The sequence below is a fragment of the Salmo trutta genome, chromosome 30, assembly GCF_901001165.1.
Source record: "Salmo trutta chromosome 30, fSalTru1.1, whole genome shotgun sequence".
Lineage (NCBI taxonomy): Eukaryota > Metazoa > Chordata > Actinopteri > Salmoniformes > Salmonidae > Salmo > Salmo trutta.
In genome coordinates, this window is record NC_042986.1 from 38,420,641 (window position 1) to 38,432,668 (window position 12,028).

General features: G+C 43.5%; 1 protein-coding gene across 7 annotated transcripts in view; it reads right to left on the reverse strand.

The window, feature by feature from the left end:
* Positions 1-1,287: 1,287 nt before the first annotated feature.
* The window catches only part of LOC115168636 (solute carrier organic anion transporter family member 4A1), a 64,250-nt gene continuing 53,509 nt past the window's right edge, over positions 1,288-12,028 (reverse strand). For 5 of the 7 annotated variants that reach the window (XM_029724086.1, XM_029724081.1, XM_029724083.1 and 2 more), the window contains 4 exons: positions 9,759-9,937; positions 9,418-9,482; positions 8,934-9,082; positions 8,047-8,745 (listed from right to left, as the gene is read on the reverse strand). In XM_029724086.1, the coding sequence (XP_029579946.1) occupies positions 8,566-8,745; positions 8,934-9,082; positions 9,418-9,482; positions 9,759-9,937 (573 nt within the window). In that variant the 3' untranslated portion in view covers positions 8,047-8,565. Of the gene's footprint in view, positions 1,568-8,046; positions 8,746-8,933; positions 9,083-9,417; positions 9,483-9,758; positions 9,938-12,028 lie in introns of those variants that run through there. The other 2 variants (XM_029724085.1, XM_029724087.1) reach the window with 2 other exon arrangements.

The following is a 12,028-nucleotide window of genomic DNA, read 5'->3' on the forward strand; positions in this document are numbered from 1 at the left end:
GAACCCGCCTGATCACCCTGCCTGCCCCTGACCCTGCCTGATCACCCTGCCTGATCACCCTGCCTGCCCCTGGCCCTGCCTGATCACTCTGCCTGGCCCTGCCTGATCACCCTGCCTGCCCCTGACCCTGCCTGATCACCCTGCCTGCCCCTGGCCCTGCCTGATCACCCTGCTTGATCACCCTGCTTGATCACCCTGCTTGATCACCCTGCCTGATCACCCTGCCTGATCACCCTGCTTGATCACCCTGCCTGATCACCCTGCTTGATCACCCTGCCTGAACACCCTGCCTGATCACCCTGCTTGATCACCCTGCCTGATCACCCTGCTTGATCACCCTGCTTGATCACCCTGCTTGATCACCCTGCTTGATCACCCTGCCTGATCACCCTGCCTGATCACACTGCTTGATCACCCTGCCTGCCTGTACCTTTGCTTCTTGTTACTTCGACACGGTCTGCGTCTGGATCTTACCTTATCCTGATAGATAGTAGTGTACTGAATATGTCACATTAGTGTGAGCTCAGTTGTCACTAACTTAGATTCATTTGATGTGTGTGTGTGTCTCATTTGTATGTAGAGTTTAATGTTGAGCAGTGAGTACATGATCTTGATTGCTGTGTTTCATTTTGCAAGATGGCTGTGGGGTTTGGGGGAAATAGGCTGTTTTGTGTTTATAATTTTGAGTACCTGAGATGTAGTTTCAGAGAACTTGTCTTAACAATTGGGAAAAACTGTAATACAACGTGAAAGTAATTCATAACACATATCACAGTACACGAGGACACATAGAGTAAGCATGAAGCTGATTGAAATTAACGTCCAACAACATTGGATAAGGTAAAATGCATTGGTAAATCACAAAGAACGAAGGTGATGGTACATAATACATATTTACAGAAATGAACACGGTAATCTTGCAGTGAAAACTCAATCCATTGTCAATGCAACACAGCACCACTCTGCTGTTTAGCTTATATTTTTCTTCTTCATTCAACAGCAACAGTAGAGCATAATAGAAGGGAGGCATGTTAAAACACAGTCACATACTGTACCTAGCCTCCTCATGCATTCATTTAATCTAAACACATCCACACTTACAATACACACACACACACACAGTAAACCTATCGGTCTTGACTCCCCCTCAGCTCTTGAAGGCACTGTGTTGTGGTCCGTCTCCATGGCAGCAGAGCAGCATATAGTCCACGGTGTTCAGATCAAAGTCTCCTGACTGAGGGGGGGGGGGGGGGGGGGGGGGGGGGGGGGGGGGGGGGGGGGGGGGGGTGGCATAGCTGAAACCAATGAGAGGCATTGGCCAATGGCTCTCACTGGCGTTGCAGCACACTTCGGCCCAGCGACCTTCCTTCGTCATTAGGAGACCGCTCCACGGCAATAATATTGTCAGACTGACGTTGGACAGTGGGCCTCACAGGCTGCAGGAGAAGAGGGCTACGGTTTGAACCCTCCTTCCACCTCCTAGACTTGGGACTATTTAAAAAAAAATGTATCATTCTAACCGACCAGCAGACTCTGTGTGACAACTTAGATGACAAGTTGTTCATTCCTGAGTCCAAGAAAGAGAGGGATGAAGAGAGGAAAAAAGAGAGAGGAATACAAGTATCAAATGTATAGTTTGAATGTGCGGATAAAGTGATTTTCTTAATGTATCATTATGGGTCACACCAGCCACTGTTGTTTCTGTCTGTTCAATGATATTTATGAATGCAATCTCAACTCTGTCTATATATATGAATGTGTGTATTTCATTTGCAAGGTCCTTGCCTCTGCTGTCTGTACAGTATGATGGGTTTCCATACAGTACGTGTAAAATATATATTGTTCCAATAAGTATGGTCATGTTTGAAATACTGCGTTTGATTCTCAGAACGTGTGTGTATTTGATCATCTAGGTGTATTTAATGTTCATTAATGTGTCCCTGAGTGTATTTAATATTCATTAATGTGTCCCTGTGTGTATTTGATCATCTAGGTGTATTTAATGTTCATTAATGTGTCCCTGTGTGTATTTGATCATCTAGGTGTATTTAATGTTCATTAATGTATCCCTGAGTGTATTTAATGTTCATTAATGTCTCCCTGTGTGTATTTAATGTTCATTAATGTGTCCTTGTGTTTATTTTTGATCATCTAGGTGTATATAATGTTCATTAATGTGTCCCTGAGTGTATTTACTGTTAATTAATGTGTCCCTGTGTGTATTTGATCATTTAGGTGTATTTAATGTTCATTAATGTGTCCCTGAGTGTATTTAATATTCATTAATGTGTCCCTATGTGTATTTGATCATCTAGGTGTATTTAATATTCATTAATGTGTCCCTGTGTGTATTTGATCATCTAGGTGTATTTAATGTTCATTAATGTGTCCCTATGTGTATTTGATCATCTAGGTGTATTTAATATTCATTAATGTGTCCCTGTGTGTATTTGATCATCTAGGTGTATTTAATGTTCATTAATGTGTCCCTGAGTGTATTTGATCATCTAGGTGTATTTAATGTTCATTAATGTGTCCCTGAGCGTATTTAATGTTCATTAATGTGTCCCTGTGTGTATTTGATCATCTAGGTGTATTTAATGCTCATTAATGTGTCCCTGTGTGTATTTGATCATCTAGGTGTATTTAATGCTCATTAATGTGTCCCTGTGTGTATTTGCCAAGAGTCATAAATGTAATGTCTGCAAACAGACCCGACAAGAGTCATGACTCAACAGTATCCATGGAAACTGATCCTTTGTCCCACAATCCTATCTCCCACATAGTTTGTCTTTTACTTCCGTCTCTTCTTGAGTGACCTTGCTTAGTTCTTTAGTACCGCTTCATGAAGAACCCGGTGGCTATTAAATGCATCAATGTGTTTGGTCCAATGGTCGCTGTGTCAGTGTTTCTGTGATTTGAGTGAGGGAAAAATCCTTGTTTTAGTCACATGAATTCAATCCCCTGGAATTGAAAAAGCTTCATTTGAGCTTTATTTGAGACTCTGAGTGTCTTTGACGTGTCAGAAGGTAAAGGAGATAGTTATAGTATAGCTGTTGTTTCTGCTGGGAGAGTAAGAGGATGAGTGTGTCTGTGTGTTTGAGGAAGAGAGAGATACAGGGAGTGAGAGAAGACATATGTCATTTGCTTGGTTATGTGTGTACATGTGGTACATGCAAGTGATTTTGAATTGAGCAGTCATGCAATGATTTGAAATGCTAATAATTTTTTTCAAACAAAACAAATGATAGTGTTGTTCACCTGTTGTTTTAAAAAAACATCTTAAGAAACATTTCAATAAAAGTCATATACGTTTCCATTTCCTTTACAAAAGTACCAAAACAAAACCCATAAGACTAGATTTACAGAAGTGCTAGTGAGTGAAGAGACACAATAGTAAGACTAGGAAGGTTTAAGGTTACACACACTATCATGTGGCGGTAAAGTCCATGGTGGGATCAGGTGGAAGAACGAAGGAGAGAAGATTTGGAGGCATATGGGTCCATCAAAAATGAATACATTAAAAACATGAGAAATGTAAATGGCCAACACAAGTTCTAAAGTGTCATGTCACCGTAATGTAAACAATAAAGACAAAAACTATATTGTAAAGTGTTCAAGAACAGGGTAATTTGAGGGTGATTGTTTGGTCAGGGAAAACTCATTCTGAATCATCAGCTACATCCTCTACTTCAGGGCTGCCCAACCCTCTTCCTGGAGATCTACTGTTCAGTAGGTTCAGTCCAACCCTCTTCCTGGAGATCTACTGTTCAGTAGGTTCAGCCCAGCCCTCTTCCTGGAGATCTACTGTTCAGTAGGTTCAGCCCAGCCCTCTTCCTGGAGATCTACTGTTCAGTAGGTTCAGCCCAACCCTCTTCCTGGAGATCTACTGTTCAGTAGGTTCAGCCCAACCCTCTTCCTGGAGATCTACTGTTCAGTAGGTTCAGTCCAACCCTAATTTAGCATATCTGATGTAGCTAGTTAAGGTCTTGTTGAGCAGCAACCCACAGGACGGTAGATCTCCAGGAAGAGGGTTGGACTGAAAACCCACAGGACGGTAGATCTCCAGGAAGAGGGTTGGACTGAAAACCCACAGGACGGTAGATCCCCAGTAAGACGGTTGGACTGAAAACCCACAGGACGGTAGATCCCCAGTAAGACGGTTGGACTGAAAACCCACAGGACGGTAGATCTCCAGTAAGACGGTTGGACTGAAAACCCACAGGACGGTAGATCTCCAGGAAGAGGGTTGGACTGAAAACCCACAGGACGGTAGATCGCCAGTAAGACGGTTGGAATGAAAACCCACAGGACGGTAGATCTTCAGTAAGACGGATGGACTGAAAACCCACAGGACGGTAGATCTCCAGTAAGACGGTTGGACTGAAAGCCCACAGGACGGTAGATCTCCAGGAAGAGGGTTGGATTGAAAACCCACAGGACGGTAGATCTCCAGTAAGACGGTTGGATTGAAAACCCACAGGACGGTAGATCTCCAGGAAGAGGGTTGGATTGAAAACCCACAGGACGGTAGATCTCCAGTAAGACGGTTGGACTGAAAACCCACAGGACGGTAGATCTCCAGGAAGACGGTTGGACTGAAAACCCACAGGACGGTAGATCTCCAGTAAGACGGTTGGACTGAAAGCCCACAGGACGGTAGATCTCCAGTAAGACGGTTGGACTGAAAACCCACAGGACGGTAGATCTCCAGGAAGAGGGTTGGACTGAAAACCCACAGGACAGTAGATCTCCAGGAAGAGGGTTGGACTGAAAACCCACAGGACGGTAGATCTCCAGGAAGAGGGTTGGACTGAAAACCCACAGGACAGTAGATCTCCAGGAAGAGGGTTGGACTGAAAACCCACAGGACAGTAGATCTCCAGGAAGAGGGTTGGACTGAAAACCCACAGGACGGTAGATCTCCAGGAAGAGGGTTGGGCAGCCCTGCTCTACTGCATATACAAAGATGTCTGGGACAATACCAAATCATGTGAAAACAATCAAATGAAATGAATACATAAACAAACAGTGCTGTTAATTTCTATCATAAATTACCTGGAAAAATAAGATCCCAAAACAGAAAACAGATTGGGGCAATGGTACTTGGCACACTTGGAGGTTTGGAGAAGAGGCCTGTTGTCTTTTCTTTATACTGCAACTCATTTATTTTGTGCATTGTCCCTAGCTGTTAATTACAACTAGCATACACTACCAGAATAACTCTTGTATAATACCATTGTCTAAGTTCATCAGTGCTGATTAGGTCTTAAAGTGCATTTATGTGTCTTGATATCGCCCCATGGATCTGTCTAGTTGAAGGACATGTAGACAGGATGATATCACACCATGGATCTGTCTAGTTGAAGGACACAGACAGGATGATATCACACCATGGATCTGTCTAGTTGAAGGACATGTAGACAGGATGATATCACACCATGGATCTGTCTAGTTGAAGGACATGTAGACAGGATGATATCACACCATGGATCTGTCTAGTTGAAGGACACAGACAGGATGATATCACACCATGGATCTGTCTAGTTGAAGGACATGTAGACAGGATGATATCACACCATGGATCTGTCTAGTTGAAGGACATGTAGACAGGATGATGTCACACCATGGATCTGTCTAGTTGAAGGACACAGACAGGATGATATCACACCATGGATCTGACTAGTTGAAGGACATGTAGACAGGATGATATCACACCATGGATCTGTCTAGTGGAAGGACATGTAGACAGGATGATATCACACCATGGATCTGTCTAGTTGAAGGACATGTAGACAGGATGATATCACACCATGGATCTGTCTAGTTGAAGGACACAGACAGGATGATATCACACCATGGATCTGTCTAGTTGAAGGACATGTAGACAGGATGATATCACACCATGGATCTGACTAGTTGAAGGACACAGACAGGATGATATCACACCATGGATCTGACTAGTTGAAGGACATGTAGACAGGATGATATCACAACCTCTCTCGAGCTCAGTGTTCTGTTAAATGGCATCCTGCTACAGGCCTTTCACTGTCGCGTTACAGCAGCTGTCATTAACAGCTGTGTGCTCTTCCATTTCCCATTCTATAAATACTGTCCCATGTCCCATAGTATATATACTGTCCCATACTATAGATACTGTCCCATAGTATATATACTGTCCCATACTATAGATACTGTCCCATAGTATATATACTGTACCATACTATAGATATTGTCCCATAGTATATATACTGTACCATACTATAGATACTGTCCCATGTCTCATAGTATATATACTGTACCATACTATAGATACTGTCCCATATTATAAATACTGTACCATACTATAGATACTGTCCCATGTCCCATAGTATATATACTGTACCATACTATAGATACTGTCCCATAGTATATATACTGTACCATACTACAGATACTGTACCATACTATAAATACTGTCCCATGTCCCATAGTATATATACTGTACCATACTATAGATACTGTCCCATAGTATATATACTGTACCATACTATAGATACTGTCCCATAGTATATATACTGTACCATACTACAGATACTGTACCATACTATAAATACTGTCCCATGTCCCATAGTATATATACTGTCCCATACTATAGATACTGTCCCATACTATATATACTGTCCCATACTATAGATACTGTCCCATAGTATATATACTGTACCATACTATAGATACTGTCCCATATTATATATACTGTACCATACTATAGATACTGTCCCATAGTATATATACTGTCCCATACTATAGATACTGTCCCATAGTATATATACTGTCCCATACTATAGATACTGTCCCATAGTATATATACTGTACCATACTATAGATACTGTCCCATAGTATATATACTGTACCATACTACAGATACTGTACCATACTATAAATACTGTCCCATGTCCCATAGTATATATACTGTCCCATACTATAGATACTGTCCCATAGTATATATACTGTACCATACTATAGATACTGTCCCATAGTATATATACTGTACCATACTACAGATACTGTACTATACTATAAATACTGTCCCATGTCCCATAGTATATATACTGTCCCATACTATAGATACTGTCCCATAGTATATATACTGTACCATACTATAGATACTGTCCCATAGTATATATACTGTACCATACTACAGATACTGTACCATACTATAAATACTGTCCCATGTCCCATAGTATATATACTGTCCCATACTATAGATACTGTCCCATAGTATATATACTGTACCATACTATAGATACTGTCCCATAGTATATATACTGTACCATACTACAGATACTGTACCATACTATAAATACTGTCCCATGTCCCATAGTATATATACTGTACCATACTATAGATACTGTCCCATAGTATATATACTGTACCATACTACAGATACTGTACCATACTATAAATACTGTCCCATGTCCCATACTATAGATACTGTCCCATACTATAGACACTGTCCCATATTATAAATACTGTCCCATATTATAAATACTGTCCCATGTCCCATAGTATATATACTGTACCATACTACAGATACTGTACCATACTATAGATACTGTCCCATGTCCCATACTATAGATACTGTCTCATGTCCCATTCTATAAATACTGTCCCATACTATAGATACTGTCCCATATTATAAATACTGTCCCATACTATAGATACTGTCTCATGTCCCATTCTATAAATACTGTCCCATACTATAGATACTGTCTCATGTCCCATTCTATAAATACTGTCCCATGTCCCATACTATAGATACTGTCCCATATTATAAATACTGTCCCATTCTATAAATACTGTCCCATAGTATAGATACTGTCCCATAGTATATATACTGTACCATAGTATAGATACTGTCCCATAGTATATATACTGTCCCATACTATAGATACTGTCCCATAGTATATATACTGTACCATACTATAGATACTGTCCCATAGTATATATACTGTCCCATACTATAGATACTGTCCCATGTCCCATACCATACTCATTTAAGTCTTCTTTTCAATCTGTATCATAGAAGTTTATTGTTACAGCGTGATTGAAATTTAAAGGCAATGTTCCCGTGTTAGCGGGGACTGCATTCACGGTAAACTCTGCAATATGTCGTCTCAATCAGAAATGACCTTTTCATTTCTATCGTGCAATCTGTAACGTTTTCGTGATCCAGATTTACTAGATCCCTTAAAGTGTGTCTTTTCAGTGGTTTAAATCCCAAAAGCCATCAGACTTTCTTACTTCTCAGAATAACCTTTGACCCTATCTGTGACCCTGGTCTAAGTCTCATCACATCACACAAACCCCAAGTTCAGTGGGCTGGCAGGGAGGCGATGGAGGGCAAGCCCATGGGGTGAAGTTGGGCTCAGTAGGTAGATCAGACATGCCTTGCCCTGGGGTGATGTGTCTGTGTGATGGGAGTGGCCATGAGACGGGCACGGGTTGGCAGTGATTGAGGATGCAGTGACACGACACACACCAACACACACACGCGCGGTGAGATGCGGGTGGGGTCTGAAGTCATCATAACCTGGCGTGTACATTGGTGATGATTTTTGGTGGAAGGTCCTTGATGGAGTGGTCCCCGGTCTCTCCCCCGCTGTCCCCAGCCCCGTGGTCGGTGCTCTCACAGCTGCTCTGGGGCGACTCTGGAGGGGGCTTGTACAGAACACTGGCCAGCAGGAAGAACAGCGTGCCGAGAACCTGACGGAGGGAGGGACGGATGAAGAGAGAAAGAGAACAGAGAATAAGACATGCACTATGGTTAGAGGAGGGAGAATAGAATTCTCTCTCAGTTAAACAAATATTTGATATGGTCACGAGTATAAAGAAAGTCCTTGAACACAATCCTATAACAGAATGAAATAACAGACATGTGGGCCTTGAGTTACCTTGTAGATGATGCCAGCGATAAGGGTGTAGCGGCTCATGGCAGAGTTCTGGTAGAGGTAGCAGGAGCCCTGCTCTCCACACTGGTCCTGCCACAGCAGGCATGAGATGTCGATCACAGAGCCAAACGCTATTGGGCCTGGGATCCCACCTTCAGGAACAACATATCACATCATTTACTGTTTTTTAATTTCAACTTTATTTAACAAGGTAAGTCAGTTAAGAACAAATTTGTATTTATAATGACAGCCTACACCGGCCAAACCCGGACAACGCTGGGCCAATTGTTCGCCGTCCTACGGGACACCCAATCACAGCCGGCTGTGATACAGCCTGGATTCAAACCAGGGTCTGTAGTGACGCCTCTAACACTGAGATGCAGTGTATTAGACCCATTGCGCCACTGGGGATCTTGTTGTCGGGACTCTCAGGCCACAAGGACACATTTATCAAATCAAAGCAAATTCAACAAAAGAAATGAAATACCTAGACTTCTCACCACGATCCACTGGATACCCAGTCCAAAGGACCTCTGGCTGTCTGGGACACACCTGTAGGGGTCGACAGAGAGCACTTCAGATTCACAGTTCACACACTGAGGTTACACTCAGACATGGTTATAACAGAAATATACCACAGTTCACACACTCTCTTTTGTCTGTGTGCTCCGTACCCACCTGAGGGTAGCAGTGAGGGTTAGGGTCTGTACCCACCTGAGGGTAGCAGTGAGGGTTAGAGTTAGGGTCTGTACCCACCTGAGGGTAGCAGTGAGGGTTAGGGTCTGTACCCACCTGAGGGTAGCAGTGAGAGTTAGGGTCTGTACCCACCTGAGGGTGGCAGTGAGGGCGGGGATACTACACAGGAAGGTGAAGAAGATGACGATGAAGAGGAAGGTGAGGAAGGCTGGCATGTGACTACAGGAGCTGGTGCACTTCCCATCCAGAGCCAGACCCTCCTGCCCCGACGTGACGTTCCCCCCCACCACACAGCTGCAGCCCGAGTACACCTGACCAGGGGCACAAGACAGAAGAGACAGTCAGACAGAAGGGACAGTCAGACAGAAGGGACAGTAGGGGAGAGAGAAGGGACAGTCAGACAGAAGAGACAGTAGGGGAGAGAGAAGGGACAGTCAGACAGAAGAGACAGTAGGGGAGAGAGAAGGGACAGTCAGACAGAAGAGACAGTAGGGGAGAGAGAAGGGACAGTCAGACAGAAGAGACAGTAGGGGAGAGAGAAGGGACAGTCAGACAGAAGAGACAGTAGGGGAGAGAGAAGGGACAGTCAGACAGAAGAGACAGTAGGGGAGAGAGAAGGGACAGTCAGACAGAAGAGACAGTAGGGGAGAGAGAAGCGACAGTCAGACAGAAGGGACAGTCAGACAGAAGGGACAGTCAGGCAGAAGGGACAGTAGGGGAGAGAGAAGGGACAGTCAGACAGAAGGGACAGTAGGGGAGAGAGAAGCGACAGTCAGACAGAAGAGACAGTAGGGGAGAGAGAAGGGACAGTCAGACAGAAGAGACAGTCAGACAGAAGGGACAGTCAGGCAGAAGGGACAGTAGGGGAGAGAGAAGGGACAGTCAGACAGAAGAGACAGTAGGGGAGAGAGAAGCGACAGTCAGACAGAAGAGACAGTAGGGGAGAGAGAAGGGACAGTCAGACAGAAGAGACAGTCAGACAGAAGGGACAGTCAGACAGAAGGGACAGTAGGGGAGAGAGAAGGGACAGTCAGACAGAAGAGACAGTAGGGGAGAGAGAAGGGACAGTCAGACAGAAGGGACAGTCAGACAGAAGAGACAGTCAGAAAGGACAAAATGGTGCAGACAGAGAGGGCTGCCTCGCATCTAGTCCTTAGGAAACTTTGCAATATTTCGTTTTTTGGGGATTAGGGCCGAATACAAACAGTGTAGTTATTCCCTCCGCAAGGCAATCAAACAAGTGACATGTCAGTATAGAGACAAAGTTGAGTCGCAATTCAACGGCTCAGACACAAGATGTGGCAGGGTCTACAGACAATCACGGATTACAAAAAGAAAACCAGCCACTTCACGGACACCGACGTCTTGCTTCCAGGAAAACTAAACACCTTCTTTGTCCGCTTTGAGGATAATACAGTGCCACCGACACGGCCTGCTACCAAGGAATGTGGGCTCTCCTTCTCCGTTGGCGGCGTGAGTAAGACGTTTAAGCATGTTAACCCTCGCAAGGATGCCGGCCCAGACGGCATCCCTAGGCGCGTCCTCAGAGCAGGCGCAGACCAGCTGGCTGGTGTGTTTATGGACATATTCAATCTCTCCCTATCCCAGTCTGCTGTCCCCACATGCTTCAAGATGGCCACCATTGTTTCTGTACCCAAGAAGGCAAAGGTAACTGAACTAAATAACTATTGCCCTGTAGAACCCACTTATGTCATCATGAATTGCTTTGAGAGACTAGTCAAGGATCATATCACCTCTATTTGCTTACCAATAGATCCACAGACGATGCAATCACCATCACACTGCACACTGCCCTATCCCATCTGGACAAGAGGAATACCTACAGTTGTAGGTATGTCGGTAGTTTACATAGACCTTAGCCAAATACATTTAAACTCAGTTTTTCACCATTTCTGACATTTAATCCTGTTTTCCTGTTTTAGGTCAGTTAGGATCACCACTTTATTTTAAGAATGTGAAATGTCAGAATAATAGTAGAGAGAATGATTTATTTCAGCTTTTATTTCTTTCATCACATTCCCAGTGGGTGAGAAGTTTACATACTGTTACGTCCTGACCAGTATAAGGGGTTATTTGTTATTGTAGTTTGGTCAGGACGTGGCAGGGGTGTGTTTGTTTTGTGTTATCGGGGTTTTGGGTATGGTTCTATGTTTTTGTATTTCTATGTTTTTCTATGTTGTGTATTTCTTTGTGTTAGCCTGGTATGGCTCCCAATCAGGAACAGCTGTACATCGTTGTTGCTGATTGGGAGTCATACTTAGGTAGCCCTTTTTCACCTGTCTTTTGTGGGAAGTTGTTTTTGCATAGCTGTGTTTAGCCTGCAATACTATGCGTTCGTTCGTTTTCTTGTTTTGTTGTTAAGCGTTCAATAAAAGTAAAAA